We start from the raw sequence: 23942 nt of genomic DNA, 5'->3' as shown, positions 1-23942 counted from the left end.
CAGGAAACTAAAGAACAACACAAACAAAGGAACTAAATAGAACAAAGAGCAGAATAGCAGTCAATAGGGGGAAGGGGAGAGGGAGAGAATGGGGATAAGTAAGGGAAGGGATTAGTCAAAGAACCAGTATAAAAGACTCATGGACATGGACAACGGGGAGGGATATGATTGTGGGAGAGGGGGTGGGTTGGGTGGGGGAGAGAAATTAGGGGAAAAGGGGACAACTGTAATTGAAAAACCAAAATAAAAAAAAAAAAAACAACAAAAAAATAACCTACCTTTATTTTCTCTTCCCAAAATGAGTCACTCTTCACAAATACCCTATCTGACATTATAATTACCATCTTTACTCTATTCCAAAATATGGCTATGAAAATTACTTTTCTCGCTTTTGATTAGAACACAGTTCTAACAATGATATTCCTATTTGCTCTGTTTATATTACATAATGAATCTCTTTCCATCAATGTCACTTTCCTTGTCCTATATTATCACATCATTTTCTTTTAACTTCCTTAACCTAATCTTAGTTCTCATATCTACTGGGTTGGCCAAAAAATTTGTTTGGTTTTTTTTCCGAAAAATGAGTCTAGTAGCATTCAGTTTTCTTTAATTTTATTTGAAACAATTTTGTTAGATTGTATTGTGATAACTGTCATATCAGTGTGCATTAGAAAAAAATTATCAAAATTAGTGAATTTTTGCGTAGCCATTTTAATATTGAAGATGGAAGAAAGTATGCCACATTTTTGGTGTGTTATGCTTCATTATTTGAAGAAAGATAAAAACTCAGCTGAGACGCAAAAAAGATTTGTGGAGTGTATGGAGAAGGTGCTGTGATAGATCACATGTCAAAAGTGGTTTGCAAAGTTTCGTGGAGATTTCTCATTGGCAATGCTCCATGGTTGGGTAGACCAGTTGAAGCCGATAGCGATCAAATGGAGGCATGAATTGATAACAACCAACTTTATACCATGTAAGAGATAGCAAACATACTCAAAATATCCAAGTCAATGAAGTTATGGGTAAAAATGAAAAATGTGTCTTTTATTTTACAGAAAAAAGTAAATGGACTTTTTGGCCAACCCAATATTACCTCCCACTGTGCATCCTTTAATTTACCATTATAAATTTGATCGTTTCATTCCTTACCCACCTAGGACTCCTAATTCCATGATCAACTTTTGTGAGACTTAGGAATTGTATGTTCATCTAGGACAGTGAGTCAGGTACCGCACGCTTTAAAAATTCTTGTGGCGCCCTGGTTGAAAATCACTGATCTAGGATACAAGCACTTAAATTTCCTCACACACAGGAATTAGTTGTTCTCAATCTCATTGATTGTCAACTAATCCCATGTTCCTTCCACACACACCCCCAACACCTACCTCAAAAAATGTGAATTCCTAAAAGGTGAAAATTACTTAGCAGCACCTCCTCTCACTCTTGAGTCTCCACATACATCTCCCATTTTCTGCGTGCCTAATGCACGTCAGGCTCTGTCCTAAACATTATTTAAACATCTGAACTCAGTTAATCCTGATAATTATCTCCATTTTAAATATGTGTAAACTGAGAACCAGAGGTCCAGGAACTTGCTGAAGGTCACAAAGCTGGCTGCCAACTGAGGCAGGAATCCCAGTATGCTACACTGTGCTTGGCATGTATTTCTGAGTAGAAGTTAAGAATTCCTCTGCTCCAGCTACACCATGGTCGCACCTCTATTTCGGCACTTAGCATAATGTACTGTTACCAACTGTTACCTTTTACTCGAAGGATACAGAGTACTCTTTGAGGACATAAATTGTCCATCTCTCTATCCTTAAATATGTAGTAGTACCTGGAACTAGAAGGTATTTAATGGTCACTGAATAAAGAAATACTAGATTCATGCAGTTTTAACGGCACTCCATCCCCAGCACAGCACACACCGTCAACAGAGGCAGACTCAGTGACGATTTTCATTCTAAGCTTTCGGGCTCCTGCCTTAATAACGCAACATAAAACACAGGTAGTTTGGAGAGCTGTAGTGACACAGGTCTATTGTTCAATCCGGAAGACTCAAGGTGACATCCACTCTAAGACGGCACTGAGGTGGTGAACCTTAAATCACCAATAATGATGGCAGGATTCCAGAATTACCTGACAGCGCATCATAGAATTCCTCCTCACTAAGGATGCTGAGAGGCGGTGAGCCTTTCACTAGAGACTGCTCTAATTCATGATGCTCAGTGGCTAGAGTCTCCAGTGCTTCTGACAAAATTTTGTTTTTTTCTTGCTCCTGCTCCAATTTAAAGTTCCTCACCTGAAAGAAAGCAGATGTACAAAAAAAAGACTTCAGAAAGATAGGAGACACGGACTTACTCAGAAGAATGTGAAAATTACTTGCTTTTGATCCAGTTCAATAGTACTGAAAGAAATAAAAACAGTCGTGCTATATACTCATGGATGAATGAGCAAAATTACTAAGCTAATTCTGGTCTTCCCGTGGGGCCATTTCTCACAACAGCTCTAGCTAATGAAAAGATTAAGAACTACCAAACAAATCCAGCTCAAACAATTGGGATCCTAGTATAATTAGCCAATTCAGAAATCATGAAACTTTTAAAAAATAGAGTACCTCTCTCAATATTAATCATGAAATTAAGAGCCAGTTTTTGAACAAAAAATTAAAACCATCAGCAAGTTTTTGAACAAAATAAAGAATTAAAACCATTCCAAATATTAAAATGTACAACACATCAAAGCATAAGATATAATCCTCCAATTTACTTCCAAAATAGCTGGCATATCAAATTAAGGAAAATACATTGCCAGGTAATAAAATTTTTAATTTTAGAATTCCATAGTCTGATATTGATTCCTTATTTTACCTTGAATTTAGTACACTAAAATAAATAAATAAAAGATAACTTATAAAAAACGGCCAAGTCTGCTTTCATTTTCCATACCCTAAAGATAAAATTTATTCTTCCAAATTGATTCAAGAGCATCTGAACCTTTGCAATTAAATAAAACCTTCTAAAACTTAAATAATCTAATCCTCATAGAAAATAGCAGGTACTGAATTTGACAGGGACAGTTTTATCAGTACATATTTCTGTATCAGAACTCTGGAAATTGTTATTCCATAATCTGTGTCCATTTCTCGAGTCCACCTGGCACTTTAGAGACAGGAGCCAAAAAAGATGGGATTTACTGTTACCCACTGTGTAATCTCAGAAGCCTCTGATCCTTTCCTCACTTAGAAAATAAAGAGGATTCTACTATCATCAAGTAACCTAATCCGTAGTCTTCAACTCAGCAGCCTTCAATTTTCATTTTTTAATTTTAGCAGCAGAACCTATTTCTCCAATGTAACCCCCACCTCTAAAGCAGATGTTTTAGAGAGCAGTACTGGGCTGGGTAGCACTAGAGCCCCAAATTCTTCCCTTAAGTCTCCTCAGGGCTCGAAGCCAGGCGGGCTGTTCCAACAGCTTGAAAAGCCCTGAATGAGTGACCTCTGCATCCTCCTCCAGGTTAAGTTTGTTCTCTGGGTCTTGGGAGCTCCAGAACTCTCCCAGAGCTGCTCTCCGAATTACTCTCTGCTGAATCTCACCCTTTCACTTCCTGATGCTCCCTCTCTCACGGGCTCCTCCCTTTGACCTCCAAGGAGGCAGTGAAATCGCTCCAGAGCCCTTTATAGCCCTGAGTTCTTGAAAGGCACGTTAGGTACAACACTCCCAGAGTCCTGGAAATAACTTAAAATACAGCTTTATTAAAATGCTAAGTTCATAACAGAAATAAGATTAAACCTTTATTATGTTGGGAATAGTTCCAGTTCTCAGGCACCTTAGTGTTCATCATTTTAGCAATGAGATTATTAGAAAAAAATAGCAATAAATGATAACAATGAACAGAAAAGAGATGCAAAACTTGAATAGTGAATACTTACATAATTACAATTTTTAAGAAATTACAAAAGACTTGAAAATATTCCTATAACATAATTGTTATCTCCAGAACATCAATGCTTTTACTATAGCTGAAGTCAACTTAAAAAAAAAAAAAAGCTACCCTTTCTCCATTTGATGGGTCATACAATTCAAATATCTATAAACAAACTACAAAATTGAGAACAATATCCAAAATGATCCTTCTTTGAAAGGAACAAGAGCTATCAGCACTATTATATTTGCAGATTCCACAAAAACCACTGTAGGAAGAGCCAAACTACCCCTGGTCACCTTTTAACTTTATGTTTTCAGCTTTTCAAATAGCAAAATGAAAATGTGCTGTTAAAACTGTACCTTTCAATATAAGAACCAACTAAAGTATCTCTTCCACGTAACAAATACAGAACTTTCAATACCTAGTCTAGCAGATTTCATAAAAGTGGCAAAATAAATGATTCAGGCCCCAAATTATCACATTCCCTGAACAAAATATTTTTCAAAATCCAATTTATCCTTCTTAAATCTAAAATAAGCATCACCATCTCTGCCACCTCGACATCTGTTCTCACTTGTTCTTCGGAGAAGCAGTGAAGTGCACGGGACGCAGAGCGCAGAGAAGCAGCTCCAGCCACTGTTCTAGTTCTTACCGTGTTTTTACTGTCAGCTGCTGTGAGGGGACATTTGCTTCAAGCATAACAGTATCTTCTGCACTAAAGATACTTTACTCTAAAACTACCCACAGAAGGGCAATTTCTCCCATCATGTACACTGATGTATCCGACAGAGGATGTGTATATATCACAGCAGCTATACTAGTAAAGAGTTCTCTACTACTTTAGAGAAGCACCTAAAAATGTACTTAACCTGCCACTGATTCTTTTTAGTCAATTGGAAAGTTCTCTGGAACAATGTAATCCCAAATCCTCTAGAATCTCAATATTCCACAAACACCTAGAGGATACCCTGCCATTTAAATTAGTGTAGAACTCCTGATAAAAGTTATACAGAGTGCAAGTTTATACAATCTTCATCTTACTTTTGGACTGTTTCCAAATTTTTATTTGCTAACTTAGAAACTATGCTGTAGTAGAAACAGGACCTTTTATGCAACACCTCTTCACAATTCTGTGCACAGGGCTTCACTTACATTATGTACCAATACATACATACTAATGAAGCTCTTTTTAATTCTCAAACGATAATAATTACCCTAGTCATAAAAGGAATAAAGCACTTCCTTTACAAAATTAGTGCCATACAACATATGTACATTAGGACATTTCTAGAATGACTGGTATTTTATTTTTCAAATTGACACAGAAAACTTACACCTTCAGCCCTATGACTTTTCCCACAACAACAACAAAAAATGAACATATAACCAAGTGAACATATAAGTCAAACTTTTTATTAGGAAAAATTTAAGGACTGAACACCACACATTTAATAAACATATACATTGCTCCGTGTCTGTAGCTCCTTCAAACTAATGCAAATTCAAGCCTTTCTGGTAATCTATTGAAACCACTCCAAGAGGAAAATCTCTTATCTTACTCCATTCCATTCTGGCAGCTGAAATTCCCAGTGAATATTTCCATAATGTTCTTCACACTAACAGTGAATGGAGGCCAGCAAAAGAATCCAGAATTATAAAAAGTCATGTGCTAGCCAGCATATACCTATTTTATTTGCTCTCTCGTTCTATCAAGTACCCCATTTACTTACCTATGTCTCATATAGGTTAAGTTAGGCAGAGATAATAACTAAACCTAGCAAACACACCACTACCTGGGGAGTAAGTGATTAGGATTCACAGGACACTGTGTTCAGTTATCCAATTATATCATAGGTGAAATTCTGGACTTGATGATAGGTCTGGTGAAGCTCTCAACTGGCCATACTCTGGTCAGCTGAACAGCATTAGCCTTACTCGTTTCTTCTTTGCTTTTGGATATATGGCTATAATAACAAAGACTGTATTAACTTAAGACTGAAATACTAGATCTTGAATTTAAAAACATCTAATTTTATCTTTCAGATAAGGAACTACACTGACACTTATTTCTGTGGTTGTATGACCAATACACTGACTTTGAAACTTCTTTAAAGACAGGTGCGTTCAGTGCCTCCTTGCTATTGCCACACAGCTGTTAAAAAGTGGGTCTGGTCATATATAGTTGGTAAGGAGTCTTCTGCTTGGAAAGATTATGTCATTGTTTTGGTGGAGGAGGAAGATGCAGCTCTCACGTGAAAGCATAGCAGGCTGGAATCACCTGAAGCCAGGCTGAATCACACCCTCACCTCCAGGGTCCAGGAAAATTAAAAATTGATCTCAGGTCTAAGGCATGATCTAGTATGGAAATACACTCTCATGAGCACATAGTAAACACTTGGTTTGTCTTATAAATTTACAAAGCACCTTTGCACACACTGAATTTTAGGATTTTCATGAACTCTAATGCCCTTCCATGCCATCCCCCCACTGCCTTTTCAAATATAATGAAATTCCCTGTGTTCTTGAAGCCTTTTTATTTTTTTTAGTCCTTCCTACACTAAAAGAGATACTTTTAAAAAATAAACATTCCTCAGTAATCACAGCAGGTTTATTTATCTGAAAGGAGAAAATGGAGAGGCAGGAGTGCAAGGAGGCTAGGTGGGGAGGGAATTGCACAGAGCATACAGATCTCTGTAAGAACTCGGGCTTTGACTCTGAGTGAGAGGGGAAGCAGCTGGAGGGTTCTGAGCAGAGAAGTAATAGTATTTGATTTACATTTTAATATGGTCTTTCTGGCTGCTGTGTTAAAGAAGAAACCTAGGGGGAAGTCAGGAGTAGAATAAAAAAGATTCCTTAAACCCTGACCGACATGGCTTAGTTGGTTGGAACATCGTCCTACAAATCAAAAAGTCACCAGTTTGATTCTCAGTCAGGGCACATGCCTGGGTTGCAGGTTTGGTCTCAGTCAGGGCACATTCAGAGGCAACCAACTGATGTTTCTCTCTCACACAGATGTTTTCTCCCTCTCTTCTTCCCTTCCTCCTTTCCCCTCTCTCTAAAATTAAATAAATAAAATCTTAAAAAAAAAATCACTTAGGAGGATACTGCAACAATCCAGATAAGAGACAGGTAATAGCAGTGGAGATGCTGAGATGTAGTTAGATTGTGGATATATTTTGAGGGTAGGCCTAAATGATTTGCTGACAGATTAATTGTGGAATGTGAGAGAACTGAGGAATCAAGGATGACTCCAGGGTTTTGGCCTGAGCCACTAAAGACAAGTCATCATTCATTACCTAACATGGTGAAGACTGCAGAAGCAACAGGGACAACCTGGAACACAGTTTCATAAATGGTGTGAGATGCTATCAGACATCCAAGTGCAGATGTCAGGTTGGCAAATAGGTAGCATATCAAGTGTTCAGGGAAGAGATCCAGGCTGAAAGTGTAACGCTGCGAGTCATCTGCAAACAGATTATATTTTCGGCCATAAGACTAGACAGAATCACTAAGGGGAAAGGAGATAAACATAGGAAGAAATCCAAGAACTGAGATTTCCTTCTGATAGGAGAAGATGAGAAAGAACCAGCAAAGGAAACAAAAAAAGAGAAGGCAGAAAGATAGACGGAAAACCACATATGTGTGGTCCCTGGAAAGGCTAAAGGATGGAATCTCAAGGAGGTCTCAAGGAGGAAAAAGTAGTATGTCAAAGACTAATGACAGATCAAATAATATGAGAACTAAGAAAAGACCTCTAGATTTGGTGAGGAAGAGGTCAATGGTGAGTTTGACAGCAGCAGTTTCAGTGGCGTATTGAGCAGATGTCAAGGGCAATGATCTGACTGGAGTGGGTCAAGAAAATAAGAAAACTTGGAGTGAGTATTGCCCATTTAAAGAAGTTTTGTTTAAAAGGAAAGGAGAAAATTGAGGCAACTCCTGGAAGGGGACGTGAGAGCCAATAAGGCTTTGTTATGGAAAATAACCAAGCCCTGTTTCTACATTGCTGGGAAAGAGTTTCCCATTGGGGGGAGGGGGAGGATTAAAAATGTAGGCGAGAAGGGAGAGAACTGCTGCAGTGATTTCTTGAGGTCTAATCCATAATCGTACAGCTAGCCTTTGCTAAGGGCACAGAAAGTACGTGGTTAGTTGCAGGGGAAAAGCAAGCACATATGGGCACATTCAGAGAGGCAGGTATGTGCAGTGCAGTTTTCTTCTTTAAAAAAAAATACGTATTTACTGATTTTTAGAGAGAGAAAGGCAGGGAGAGAGAGATGCATTGATTTGTTGTTCCACTTATTTGTAGGTTCATTGGTTGATGATTCTTGTATGTGCCCCGATCAGGGATCAACCCCCAATCTTGGTGTATCAGGACAACTCGTGAAGTTTTCTTTTAATTGTTCCTTTTGCCTTAGTGCATATGAGAAATATAGAGAATAGGAGACAAAGAAGTCATCAACCTGTAGGTCCCTACATGTGATATAATAAGAAGCTTCCAGTCTCTTTATGTTATACACAACATAAAAAGTTTGCCCTGAGATTAAAAATGAGATCATTTCCAAGGCTGTCCAAAATCTCCCTCACACTAATCTGGTCAGCCCAAAACAGGGCAGCTAGTTGAGCATTAGCTGACTGTGACTGGTTCCTGACACCATTAAAAAAGCTCCTTTCTTATTGGCATTGCCAACATCCTCAATCTGACTCAAGCCAAGGGAAAAGGAAATTCCATTGGGAAACACCGATGTGCCTCCCTGCCCTTCGATCCTCAGCCGTAAGAAAGATGTGGGCTTATATCCGATTGTTCATTTACTGACATGCTCTAAGGACCACCAGGGAGCTTGTTAAACTGAAATTTCTAATAATCTGTTAATTACTTCCAAGTTTATCTTTAGACATTCAAACCAAGTAAGAATTTGGGGGATAAGTGCATACGCCTGTACCTAGGATAGAGCTCAATAAGCAGGTGCCTAATATTTGGAAATTAAAGGGGTGGGGGTGTTAAAAGACGGTAATAATGATATTTGGGAGATTCAATACAAACCCAGAATATCTGATGCTTATTTTTGTTAGACTGATTTTAAAATAGACTAATAAAAATGAATTCAACTGGAGACTAGTACTAGATAAAACAATATAATAAGTAAGTTTAGGTTTTACATTTCTTTTTTAAAAAGCAGAGAAGAGAAATGTGTTTTCTGGAACAAAAGTACTGTTCAATTCCACAGTATGCTGCTAACAGTCTATTCAATACACATTTGCTCCACTGCCTTGTTCAGCGGCTCTGTCATTTAAAATAATTTGGTAAGAGCAAGATCTCATAAAAATTTTCTTTCAGTTGCAAAGTTGAATCACTTGATACCAATTAGAACACTCACATAAGGAATATCTAAAATAAATTAAATTTTTATAACTATGGACATTTTATTATATATTCCAGAAATAGCACTTACAGGGTTATATTCCTAAAAGCATTATGCATTTCAATGTACAATTTCCAATGTATAAGATTCTAGATTATAGTATAATGTATCAAAAGTTTCAAAATGTAAATTATAGAACAGAATGTTAAATTGCCATGCAATGGTATATATTAAATACACGGCAAACAACTTTCAGTGTAATGTAATAAATCAATTTTTGCTACATAAAAATGGTAAAACTAGAATTTCTGGTCAAGATGGAGATTTAGATAAACACATTTCACCTCCTCACACAACTACAGCAAAATTTACGACTAGACTACAAAACAAATATCACCAAGATCAGTAAGAAAATCGACCTGTATGGAAGTCCAACAACCAAGGATTTAAAGAAGCCACACTCATCCCGATGGGTAGAAGGGGCAGAGACATGGACACATTGAGAGAGGTAGAGAGGCACGGAGATGCAGAGAGGTACAGAGATAAGAAATGTGTGGTCCCACATGCACATGTATTGGGTAAAAATCGGGAGAGATACCTCAGGATCTAGGAGTCCCAGCCCTAGACCATCACCCAGCCCAGGGTTCCAGCACCAGGAAGATAAGTCTCCGTAACTACAGGCTGATAAAAGCAGTGGAGGTTGAGGTGGTAGAAGAAACTGCAGGATTCTCAGGTGACTCCTCTTCAAGGGCCCACAACAGTCTTAGGACTTATATAGACCCACATCCTCTGGGATTCAGGACTAGGGCAACAGCTGGAAAAGCACCAGTGGCATATGGGGAGAAAGTGAAGCGACTGGCAACAGGGTGAGTGTAGGAAGGCAGCTTCCTCCCAAGCAAAACAGACTCCAGGCAGCGGCACTGTCCCCTCTCCATGTCCTCCCCCACACAAAGCCACACAGTAGTAACACCAGGTGCACCATCCTGGTGATTACCTAAGTCTCCATGCCATATAACTTACAGGTGTGCTTTTCTACAACAGGCCACACTACTAAGACAAGGAGTTAAAGCAGTTCTACCTAATACACAGAAACAAACACAGGGAGGCTGCCAGCAAAACTCCAGAAAAAGAACTAAACGAAATGGAGATAAGCAACATATGAGATGCAGAGTTCAAAACACTGGTTATCAGGAAGCTCAAAGAACTCATTGGGTACTGCAACAGCATAAAAAAGACCCAGGCAGAAAAGAAGGTTACATTAAGTGAAATGAAGAAAAATCTACAGGGAACCAACAGTGAAGGAAATGAAGCCAAGAATCAAATCAATGATTTGGAACATAAGGAAGAAAAACCATTCAATCAGAACCGCAAAAAAAAGAATCCAAAAAATGAGGACAGACTAAGGAGACTCTGGGACATCTCCAAATATACCAACATCTGAATCATAGGGGTGCCAGGAGAAGAGGAAGAGCAAGAAATTGAAAACTTATTTGAGAAAAGAAAAAAGAAAATTTTCCTCATTTGATGAAGGAAATAGACAGAGAAGTCCAGGAAGCACAGAGTCCCAAACAAGATGGACTTGAAGAGAACCACACCAAGACACATCCAATTAAAATGTCAAATGTTAAAGATAAAGAGAGACTCTTAAAAGCAGCAAGAGAAAAGAAGAAAGTTACCTACAAAGGAGTTCCCATAAGACTATCAGCTGATTTTTCAAAAGAAACTTTGTAGGCTAGAAGGAACTGGCAAGAAGTATTCAAAGTGATGAAAAGCAAGGACCTACAACCTAGATTACTCTATCCAGCAAAGCTATCATTTAGAATGGGAGGGCAGATGAAGCGCTTCCCAGACAAGGTAAAACTAAAGGAGTTCATCATCACTAATTCATTATTACATGAAATGTTAAAGGGAACTATATAAGAACAAGAAGATCAAAACTATGAAGAGTAAAATGACAACAAACTCACAATTATCAACAACTGAATCTAAAAAACTAAGCAAACAAGCAGAACAGGAACAGAATCATAGATACAGAGATCATTTGGAGGGTTATCAGCTGAGAGGGGGGAAAGGGAAAATAAGGGAAAAGGCACAGGGACTAAGAAGCATAACTGGTTGGTACAAAATAGACAGGAGGATGTTAAGAAAAGTATAAAAAATGGAGAAGCCAAAGAACTTACATGCATGACCCATGGACATAGACTAAGGGGTCAGATTGCTGAAGGGAATGAGGGTACTGGGCTGAGGGGAGGCAAAGGGGAAAAAATGGGGACAACTGTAATAGCATAATCAATAAAATGTATTTTAAATGGTAAAATTCTACACTAACCTATTTAATAAAGATTCTGAAATTCTTAAAAGGTCAATTTTTCATCATCACTCTTTAACTCTCCATTGAATAGTCATTCATGAGCATATTCCCTACTGCCAGGAATGTGCCTGGGTCATGCTCAAAAGTAAGTACTGATGGAATATTTTTAAATGAATAAATATCAAGGTTAGAGTAACAGGAGAGGTAGAGAGGGCACAGAAGCAATGCAAAATAACTCTTTGATAAGCTCCCATTAAGCAGTATTAATAAGAATTTCAAAGTTTACCAAGAACAGTAATAATTTAAGTGTAGAACCCTACGCAAAAATGCCTCTAAAAGCTCATTATTCTTAACCTCAGTATGAGTTTATTACTGCAAAAAAATGGACTTAAGTTCATAAATATTTGTATAAAAATGGTTGTGTGTACACAGAGCTATTTCTGTATCTATTACTATTAAAGTATATGCATACTATTTTAGAGTTTAAAAGGCACTTTCACATGCTTTTAGGTCAGTGAATCCTCCTAACAGCCCAATAAGAATGTATATTTGTACAAACAAATTAGTATCATAAAGTTTTTACTTGCCAAAGAATAGCAGATGAGTAAGAACTGAAACCAAGATCTTTTAACTCCAGATCCCAGAAGCTTTTCAACCCACAGTGATGTCAATAACTACATGGCCCGATAACATTGTTGATGGAAATACATGTATCCTAGAAGCAGAAGGGGAGAGGTGAGGGGCAGAGTAACCTGGACTACAGAAAGGCATTTGTTAAAACCATCCCTTGGGCCCCTGTCAAGGATTACATCACTGTAAAATGGCAAATTAGGTAGATCGGAAAGTGGCTGAATCCATGCCGTCCAGTAAGACAGTTCCTCATCCCAAGAATTAGTAGATCTGTCCAGTTCGAAACCTGGCTTAGTGCCAGGGTTTCCCATAAGGAAGAATATACCTGAATCAGGTATAGGATTTGTTTGGCTTTGCTTTTTTTTTTTTTTTTCATTAGAAGGCCCAGTTTTAGCCCAGACCTATTGAAGCAGGACTTCTAAGAGTGAACTAGGCCTGTGTATTGTGACAGAGATTGCTCATTTCTCACACTGCCTGTTCTCTCCTTCCTTAGCCAGAGCCCCAGCCTGTTAACTAGCTACCTTGCCCTCCTAAGAGTGTTTATTTCTCAGTCTCTCTGGCAGCTGTGGCCATATGACTAAGTTCTGTGCAAAAAGGATAGAAGTACTGTGAGGAATTCATCAGATCTCTTTAAAGGGGTAGGCACACTCCTATTTTTGCTCCTTCTTGCAAACTAGAATTTGATATTTGAAACAGCTCCTAACATCTGAACCTGCTATCCAAGAACCAGACTGCCCACCTCCCGTCTTCTTTAAGGTGGAAAAAAAATCTCTAACAATTTAAGCTAATGTCATTTGGTTTGGGATTTTCTTGTTTGTTCAATGCTAATACTAACACTAATAAATGTACTGTTTTTGAAAAGCACCACATATTATTCTGATATGGTTCCTGGATAAAAACTACCGATTTAGAAGAAGTTTAGTGTAGTTTAAAAATATTTACTAAATACCTACTACTATTTTAAGTGCTAGAAATACAAAGTAGAATAAAAGATTGGTAACTCATTGGAGAGATTACAATCTAGTAGGAGAAAAAGACCCTTCACATCCCTACCCAACTCATCTATTAAAAATGCAAACCTAGCGCTCTGGCTGGTGTGGCTCAGTGGATTGAGTGCCGGCCTGCGAACCAAAGGGTCACCTGTTTGATTCCCAGTCAGGGCACATGCCTGGGTTGCAGGCCAGGTCCGCACTTGGGGGCGCACAAGAGGCAACCACACACTGATGTTTCTCTCCCTCTCTTTCTCCCTCCCTTCCCCTCTCTCTAAAAATCAATAAATAAAATATTTTTAAAATAAAAGGCAAAAATTATATATATATATATAAAAAAATGCAAACCTAGCATTACTTCCATATTTGAAGAACAACAATGGTTCCTTATTGCCTTTAGCTGCACTCTCAAAGTGAAGTGTACCTATGAGAAATTGAAATATCTGGAAGTCTTTTATATTTATTTTTTCCAAAAATATTATACAAAACATTATATATACAGATTGACAATGGTACCGTCACATGACTCACATTTCACATGATCAAAGGACAGGGGCAGAATGCACAGTAACTTCAAGGGAGAATGGCAATTAGCGTTCAGAGACCGACAGAAGCACCTGCTTTCAGGGTATTGTCAGGTACTACAGTCTGAGAGCTTGGTTATGAAGATTTATAGACTATATTATCTAGTTTTAGTTAACTCACAAAATACACCCATATCACAAAAACCACTGCAAAAGACCTCCAGATTGGATACTACTAATAATGGAACATGAGCAAAGAGAAAATGGCAAAGGATTCTACTGCTAGTATGAGTTCTGTGTTAGCTACCCTGGTAAAAACAGATGTGTAATCAGATGACAAAAAGCTAGTTCTCCAGAAAGCCATATCAAATACACATATATGTTTATAATGTTGGCCACCTGTTATTTATGTTATTATTATGCCTTAAGATATAAGCTAATGAGATACGAAGCCATAACATTTGGCCAAACATTTAAAGTCTAAGCTTCTAGAGGGTAAAGGTATAAATCTTCCAAAATATTTTCTAGTGAATTTTAGTTACACAGCATTCAGTCCAGAGCTTTACCTTTAAATTTCTTCACTAAATGTAATAAAAGCATTTAGAAGTTTCTTTAAAGTATTTTTAATAAAAAAAGACAAAAAGCTACAAATCACTTGGGGAAATACTTATTCTCAAACTACAAAAAATATCTGAAGTAGTAGTCAGAAAATAGTGTAATGAAAAACTAAGCTAAATTACTTCATTAGAATATATTGCTGTAAGATACACAGACGAACTGCTGAAGACAGGAAAAAAGAATTTAGTGTGGGATATTTTTACCACATAAAAAATTACAGATACGTTGTGTCTCAGCTAAACCATGTTTGAATAATGAACTAAAACAATGAGGTTTTTGTGTGTGTGTGTGTGTGTGTGTTTTGAAATTCTAAAGAGAAAACGTACCAAAGAAAATAAATTCTCCATATAAGTAACTAATTTAAAATGTTTTATTAAAAACAGAGTATATATGTATAAAATGTAATACAATGATGTAGTTGTTTGGCCAAAACTGAAGAAATTTTGATAAATTTGATACCAAAATGTGATTAGAAAAACTAAGAAAGGGAAATTACAGGCCAACCTTAATCAGCAACATAAATAAAAATGATAAGCAAAATATTGCCATAATGAATTATGCTTAAAAGAAAACACATCACAACTAAGCTGGGTATTTAATCCAGGAATATAAGGTAAAAATCTATCAATACCAGACAACTAAAGCCTACCTGTATGATCATATTACCCTGAAATGTACAAAACAGGCAAATCCATAGACAGAACAGATTAGTCCTTTTCAGGGGTGGAAGCAGAGGAAAGAATAGAGAGAGTCTACTCAATGGGTATGGGTTCCCTTTTGGGAAGATGAAAATGTTTCGGAAGTGGACAGAGGTAGTGGTTGCATAACACTGTGAATTACTAAATGCCACTGAATTGTAAGCTGAAAAAAGTCGATTTATGTTTTGTGATTCTACCTCAATTTTTAAAAAGTTAAAATCCCCCAAAAGCCCCAAAATATGCATTTCCCATATAACACTGCCCTTCTACTTACTTCTAGGTATTCACCTAGGAGAAATGAAAGATTATGTCCACACACAGTGTTGTACAGAACATGCGTAGCTTTATTTGTAATAATCAAAATCGGAAACAACCCAAATGTCTATCCACAGGTAAACAGATAAATGTTGTATAGCCATAAAATGGAATGCTATTCAGCAATAAAAGGAATGAACTACTGATCCATGCAACAGCATGGATAAATCCCAAAATGATTATGCTGAGTTAAAGAAGCCAAGTCTCCTCCATCCCTCCCAAAAGCACAAACTACATGATTCCTTTGATGTAAAATTCTAGAACATGCTTACCAATCACTAGTGATAGAAACCTGATCAATAGTTGCCTGTGGACAGGTGTAGGGAAAAAAGGGAAGGAGATATTCCCAAAGGCCTGAAAAAAACTTTCAGAAGTAATAGTACGTATTGCTTATCTTAATTGCAGTGGTGGTTTCACCGGTGTAAACATACATCAAAACTCACCAAATTACAGTTTAAGTACGTATAGTTTATTGTACATCAATTATACCTCAGTAAAGCTCTAAAAATGATAATATTTAGCAATACTAAGGGCACAGTGAAAAGACTGCCCATATACTGACAATGGGAGTTAAAATGGTAATATGTTTCTTATACAAATATGTTCAAAAAATATGTATGACAAGAAAATACTCTGATACAGATAAAAACAATGTAGGATATTAAATAGTAATGTATACTGCATTTGTATGTTTGTCAATATGAATAAACTGAGACATCAAAATCCTGCCAGAGGTTGCTGGGTTCTGGTTTTTATAATCTTTATACCTCATAGAAAACAGTTTTCTGTATCTTCCTATATATCTTCCATGAAACTCATAATTTTAAAACTGGAAAAATATCTTAGATATGTCTATTTAGGAACTGATGTTTGCATCATCAAATTATTGCAACAGCCCGGACCAGTGTGGCTCAGTTGTTGGTTGGGTGTAGTCTCTCAAAGCAAAAAGTCACCGGTTCGGTACCGGTCAGGGCACATGCCTGGGTTGCAGGTTCAGTCCCAGTCAGTGCACATGGCAGAGGCAGCCAATCATTGTTTCTTTCCCTCTCTTTCCACCTCTCTAAAAAGAAAGAAATAAAAATCTTTTAAAAACTTTTGGAAAAAAAATTTGTAATAGTAAATTTTTAAAAATCGTAACAGTAGCAGGAAGAGCAGGACTTAATACTTAGGTGTATATGCCAGATGCTACGGTAAATACTTGGAATACTATCTCTATCTCATATCATCCTTCCACAATCCTGTGACATAGTATTATTAATGATGAGGAGATTCAAGCTTATGCAGATTCCATGACCTGCCTAGGATCACATAACTAGTGACAGAGCCAGTACTCAAAGGCCAGGTCCGTTTGACTCATGCTCCAGGCCCGTAACCTACATGCTTACATTGCCTATATGTTTACACAGTTCATAAAATGATCACCAAGCAGGAAGGGAGTTGGAGATGACTTCTAATATTCCTTTTATAATTTTGTGATTATATTTTCCCCAAGTTTCCATCTTACTGTTAAAATTTCCCTTTGATGTCACTTCTTATAGAAATTTTGAACTCTTAAATACGGCTAAGTATCAAATAATTTCATTACAGAATATGTTAAATTTCCTATTCAATTTTAATACCCAGGTTAATGATTCTCTATTTTCCTATATTAGTTCCCATGTACTGTTTTGACTTTTCTCAAGCATATTAAATTTCCTTATCTCATATTTTATATCTGTGGTCATTCAAACACATCTTCATTTTCCTATGCTAATTCTGCAAACCAGAAAAATTTATTCTCTGCTACACCATTATCTTTCAAAAATACAACAATGGGCCTGGCTGGTGTGGCTCAGTGGACTGAGTGCCAGCCTGAAAACCAAAAGGTCACCGGTTCAATTCCCAGTTATGGCACATGCCTGGGTTGTGGGCCAGGTTTCCAGTTGGGGGCATGCGAGAGACAACCAACTGATGTATGTCTCGCACACGGAGTTTCTCTCCCTCTCTTTCTCCCTCCCTTCCCCTCTAATAATAAATAAATAAAATCTTTTAAAGAATACAACAGTAAATCAACATTTGGTATCTAAAGTACAGAAAGATAGTAAATATTAAAGTAGAATACAGATATATAGATTTGAACTAAGACTTAAGTCCATGGAAACTTCAAGATTCATAGCTGCTCTGTGAGTAATTTTTTTGCCCACTGGAGGGAAAAGAGGGGACTAAGGCAAGCCAGAGCTGTGCACCCTCTACCACACTTCAACCAAATCAACTTCTGAATGGCTAGAAAAATAACAGAAAATCACTGCTCTGTAGGGCAATGAGGGGCCAATGTAAAAACAAGCAGTCTGTCAACCATAGGGTAACATTTGGATTGAAAAAGTGATTAACTCTACTTATAAAAACTTTTTCTCCGTACCTCATACCATCAGGATGCCTACTATTAAATAAAAAAAAGAAGAAGAAGAAAAAACAGAAAATAACAAGTGTTGGCCAGGACATATAGAAATTGGAACACCTGTGCATTGCTGGTAGAAATGTAAAAAAATGTAAAATGGTATAGCCACTGTGAAAACAGTATGGTGAGTCCTCAAAAAATTAAAAATAGAATTACCATATGATTCAGCAATCCCACTTCTGAGTATATAGTCCAAAGAACTGGAAGCAGAGACACAAAGAGATATTCGTACACTCATGTTCATAGCAGAATTATTCAACAACAGCAAAAGGTGAAATCAACCTGAGTGTACCATTGATGAATGAATGGATAAACAAAAGACTGTGTATACATATAATGAAATATATTATTCAGCCTTAAAAAGGAAAGAAATTCTGACACATGCTACATGAGTGAACCATGAAGGCATTATATTAAGTGAGATGAGAGTCACAAAAAAATTTTATTGTATGACTCCACTTATATGAGGTTCCTAATGCAGCCAAATTCAGAGAGAGAGAAAGTCTTAGAAAGTGGATGCCAGAGGCTTGGGGGAGATGGAAATGGGGAGTTGTTTAATGGGTACAGAGTTTTGGTTTAGGAAAACAAAGAGTTCTGGAGCTGGCTGGTAGTGATGGTTGCACAACAATGGAAATATACTTAATGCCACTGAACTATACACTTACAAATAATTAAGATGGTAAATTTTATGCTATGTGTTATTTACCACAAATAAAAATAATTTTTTTCTCCAAATATTGGTCTAAAATATATAACTTAAGCATGAAAAAAAAAAAAAAGGCTCCCATTGTAACATTTGTCACATGTTCTAACTTGGGTCCTTCAAATTATCTATTACTAAGTCAATATCAAAATGCATTATTCTTGACATAAAATAAAACCATAGTAGAAGGTAAAAATCTATTTCTAACATTATAACATATACTTAATACTTGCTATTTGCAGAAAATTTCCCAAACAGAATTATCATACCCGAATGGACTCTGGGGCAGAACCAGATTCAACTAACTATAAGAGAATGCTGTAATCCAGTGATTTTCAAACTGGAAAAATGGTTATGAAAATACAGAACAATTTCTGAAGGTATGAGGATAGGACCTGTAAGTAGTAGAGCCTACACAGATATGGTGGACAAGCCACAAAATCTGGCTTTGAATTCTCTAAAAGCCAAAACAGAGTGAGAAATGTAATTATGCCCTTTTAATTGTCCACAAGGAAAAAAATATATCAGTTCTTCAGGGAAAACAAACTCCCTCTTTGCCCTTAGCTCTAATCTCTCACAGTAATACATAACAGCATAAGAGCAGTTTTTACAGCAAAATAATCAGTAATGTCATTAAAGCCAACTCAAATTTACAACTGAGAGGCCACTTTTCAGAAAAATCAAGAAAATATAGTCCAGGCTGTAGCATTCTGAGTTTAATTTTAGGATTAAATTAAAAAGATCTAGAGAAATGGATAAATTCTATATCATCCAAAAATGTGACCTCTACCAAGCAAAATTTTCCAAAGATAGACAGCATTTCCTGTCAAGAACCTGGAATACAGGTATTCTGTGCAAAAGCTGCAGACACCAATATTCTAGGCCATCTACTTATTTCTAAAGTTGGTATCCTTTTGTCAAATTGAGAAATTAGCTTATATACGCTGTATCAGCTTTGAAATTAGATGGTTTATCTTCTGGAATGGATTAATTTTCCCAATCAAGCCATGTGTGGTATAGTGGGGCTGTTCTTCAGCACTGAGTTTGAAGGCAGAATGTTGAACTTAGCTCTAAGTATAGTTCCCTCCTAGCTACAAAAACTTGAAGTAGCTGACCCTCTACCCAGGTCCTTCTTTCCTCCTCTATAAAATAAAGGAGGTCAGATATATTATATCAATCATTTCAGACTGTGTTTTATGAAAGTGCCCTTGATATGGGGGCGGGGAGTGGGTTGCTTTTCCTTTTATCTGTCTTAGGTACTAGCATCCACCCAAGTCCCCAAATAAAAATGACCAAACTAGGTCTTCTACAATCTAAGATTAATTCTATGATTTCAGGATCTTAAACAACTGATCTATAATACAAAGTAAAATAAATAAGAATAAAGAAAATACTCAAAATTAAATCATTTCTATCACAAGGAAGAAATTTTACTGAGAATAAATTCACAAGCTTAATTTTTAAATTAGTTGTTTAGAATCCAGAACAAGAAGAAAATCTCTCATAGAAATATTATTAAAAGTGAAGGCTGATTTCTCAAGTTCTCAAACAGGCACAGTGTCCTGAATGTAGCAAATAGTAGGTGAAGGAATAGATGTTACAACTTGTCCATGTTTCCAGCCCCGGAGGCTGCAACCTCGCTCCCATCTACCACGGGACAGACGCCTTCCCCAGGCTCACCCACCAGCAGCGCTCCTGGGCTTCTTGTCATTCCTGTCACCACCTACTGCTTTTCCATCAGCGTTTGTTTGATTCAACACCCTGGGCCACAAACCATTTTTACTCCACTTCTCTGTCCCTGAATTGAGCACAAAATCCTTTCAAGGTACTTCTCTGAAAATAAAGCACGGGAAAACGATCTTATATAAACTGTCAGTTTATCCTTACCTCATTGGGGTCCCAGAGCAACTCATGAAGTAGAGAGGTTTATGTTAATAATCCTGTGTCACACAGGAGGAATGTGAGGCCTGGAACTAGGTTGCCCAAAGTCATTTAGCAGGAAAAGGCTCACTAACACTGGAGCCCAGACCTCAGCACTCCAAATATCCTGCCACCTAGGCTTTCTTCCTAAGCGTTCCTCAAAGTCTCCCTGACTTTGTCATCATTTGGATTAACAAAGATCCTGTGGTAAATAATGCTGAACCTTTGAGCACCTGAAGAAAATTAGATACAGCTTATCCACGTTTTCCTCTTTGGTGCCGGAGCCAAGGTTCTGAGGAGGAAAGAACAAGACAGAATGGGTTGAGTAGATAATGAAAAAATCCTCCAAGTATTTTGGGGGGGGGGGGCGGTGAGGGGGGCAGAAAACTGGGGAGATAGAAGAAAAAAGTTAGAAGAAAAAAGTGGGGAAAGAGGCAAGAGAATGATAACCATTCTTCTGCTACCACCCAAATATCAAGGGACAGAAAAGAAGTTCTGTGGGGTGAGGGAAAAAGAAGGTGACCAGCAAGATGGGAAAAAGGGAGATAAAAAGGCCAAGCAATGACAACAAGATGGAGGTGGCTAAGAGAAAACAATATATAACTAGTCAAAACCTTCCTAAGGTTTTAGGTGTTTTAAATATTAGGAGGGCACTACTCTATAGTACATACAGTAGCAGTCCTCGGTCTGGAAAGATGAAGTCTAGGAAGTACATTATTAAAGTCTGTAATACAAAGTCAGGGATAAAGCTAGTAGTGACTTTTCCCTAAATTACAAAAAAACTAAAACTAAGAAATATACAATTAGAAATCTGGAAAAGAACAAATTTTGAACGAATTATTCTATTTTAAGAGAAAAATAATAAGAAATGTACAGAACCTAGGGGGAAACATACTCAAAAAAAGTGATAGAGATAACAATAAAATTAATTTAAAAGAAAAAGATAAAGACAGTTCTTAAAAAGTATCAAACAAAGCCTTAATAAGGCTGACTTTTAAAAGAGAGAAATTTATCTGGAAACATCCAAATATTGGGGAAAAATGGAAAAATATTAAGATAAGAAATACATAATTACAGATCCAACATAAGTTAAAAAGGCAATTTTTAAAATACTCTGAATATCTTTACAATAAATTTCAAAACTTAAATGAAATGAATAAATTCCTAGAAATATATATCTTGTCAAAACTGACACCAAAAAAACTGAAAACTAAAATAGCCCTATAATTATTAAATACATGTAATTAGCAAGTTTTAAAAATCTCACAAAAAGATGGATTTACAAGAGAGTTCCACTGAATGTTCAAGGAACAGACCATATCAATGTTATACAAGCTCTTCCAGAGAAGAGTAGGAAAGGGAATACTCCCAAACTGCTTTTATGAGGCCAGTATAACCCTAATACTAAATTCTGAAGAGGACAGAACAAAAAAAAAGAAAAAATTTTTTTTCAAGCCAATCTCATTCATAAACAGATGTTAAAATCCAAAAGAAACCAAATTGAGGAGAATGATACAAATAAGTCATCATGACAAAATTAAGTTTACTTCAGGTACATAGGATGTACAAGGATGGCTTATCATGAGAAAGAGCCTAAAAATGTAATTTGCCACCCTAACTTCTTAATAAGCTTATGAGTCTCTTAATAGAAGCAGAAAGAATATTTGATAAAATCAATACCCCTTTCACGATAAAAAATGTTTCAACAAGGTAAGAACAAAAGGAAACTTTGTTATCTGATAAATGGTATTTACTAAATATCATTCTTAACAGTGAATTGTTAGAAGTTAGAAGCATGCCTTTCCTGAAAATCAGGGATGAGCATGGATTCCCATCATCTCAGCTTTTAGTCAGCATTGTTCTATAAATCCTGATCTAGTTGCCCTTCTTTCATTGAGAACAAGAAAAGTAAGAGGTAGAAGGACTGAAGGAAAGGAACAAGATTGCAATTTTTCACAGATTATGACTGTCTACAGAAATAAAATCAGTCTAGCTTCATTATTTCTACTTTCTCACTTCGCCTTTACTCCTCTGCTTGCTGCAATCTGGCTTCTTCATCTCTCAGGCAGCTAAAGCCTCCCCCAAGGACCGCAGTGACCACTCGACTACCAAATCTAATAAATACGCTTCAGCTGTTATCTCAACTTCTCGGACCACGATCTCTCCTCGTCTCTCCTCTTCTACCCCTTTCCTGCCTCTGAGGTTGCTCTTCCTCAGTGCTCTCCACTGGTTCCCTCTCTTTCACCTGCCTTTTAATGTCAGTATTCAATCCTTCTATTTCTAACTCTTTCAAGCTACATTTCTCCTAAATGTTATTATTTACTCCTTTCGCCTCCATCACCATGTTTGCTCAGGTGACCCCCAATGCTAATGATGACCAAATTTTTATTGGACAAGTAAGGACAACCTTACTTGGATGTATGCCATCATGTCCAAAGGGGAACTCGTTCTCCCCTTCCCCCTTTTTTACCTACTTTAGTCACCTTCTATGCAGTGAATTATACCCTAAATCTGGGGGTCATCTATGACTCCACCTTCTTTCTCCCTCATTCCTCATATTCAATCTATTATCAGCTCTTATTTAAGTCGTTTATTTTTGAAGTCTTTCTGCCCTCTGTATCTTCCTTTCCTTTCTACAGTCACCAGCTTGGTTCAGACTCTTTATTATTTCTCTCTTGAATTCCTTTACCTGGCTACTCTGCTTTGAAGGCCTGTCCTCTAATCCTTCTCCTAAGAAGCAAATACGATTAAATCTCTCCCTTGATTAAAATCTTTCAGTGATTCTAACTGCCTAAATTAAGATTCCAACTCTTTAGGCTTATTTTACAAAGTCTTTCAAGAAGATCCTGCTTCTATTCATCTAGCCTTGATATTTTGCTCCCTCTGCTCCAGTCTTAATGAACCATTTGCTAGAGTTCATCCTTTTCTCTTCCCTCTGGGTATGTTGCGCCTTCTCTAAGAAACTTTTTAGCTCCTACAGTAAACTCTTAAGTTCTATGAAGTCAGCTTGGCATAGTAGTATCTGACAAAGTAAACATTATGTGAATACTTACTGAATTAAGGAAAAAATATACTCAAATATTACATAAAGTATGCTATATAAAATATTCCATAAAGTAATAGATACCACATCTATGGTGGACTATTATAAACGTGTATAGGACTTATATCCTTACCACCACTCTGCAGTTAAAATGAGAGAAAAATTGTATCTGCCTATAACTCATTCACAATTCATCAGAGAGATGAGTCTAAGTCAGGCACTATGGTCTCTAATAAGGATATGGTAGGGAACAAGACAAACACAATTACATGCAGACTACAGTCTTGGTACCATTGTGAGATACAGAAACTTACTGGGATAGATCTTGGGTTATATCAAGCATGATAAGTCTAACACACACACGCACACACTCATGCTACTACTTAAAACCTTATGTATTTTTGTTCAAAACTCTAGAAAAGTTATCAAAATGAAAACCAGTTTCATTTTACATAATCTTTATGTTT

At 36.9% G+C, this 23942-nt stretch overlaps 1 protein-coding gene across 9 annotated transcripts in view; it reads right to left on the bottom strand.

Moving 5' to 3' along the window:
* The window catches only part of OSBPL1A (oxysterol binding protein like 1A), a 212848-nt gene that overhangs the window by 81765 nt on the left and 107141 nt on the right, over positions 1-23942 (bottom strand). For 7 of the 9 annotated variants that reach the window (XM_090285702.1, XM_090285704.1, XM_090285705.1 and 4 more), the window contains one exon: positions 2143-2305. The exons of the other annotated variants lie outside the window; for them this stretch is intronic. In XM_090285702.1, the coding sequence (XP_090141828.1) occupies positions 2143-2305 (163 nt within the window). The remainder of the gene's footprint in view (positions 1-2142; positions 2306-23942) is intronic. 9 annotated transcript variants of the gene reach the window in all.

This window comes from Furipterus horrens, unplaced genomic scaffold (genome assembly GCF_987537825.1).
Source record: "Furipterus horrens unplaced genomic scaffold, mFurHor1.1.pri manual_scaffold_8, whole genome shotgun sequence".
Classification (NCBI taxonomy): Eukaryota; Metazoa; Chordata; class Mammalia; order Chiroptera; family Furipteridae; genus Furipterus; species Furipterus horrens.
This window is presented reverse-complemented; position numbering and strand designations above follow the sequence as displayed.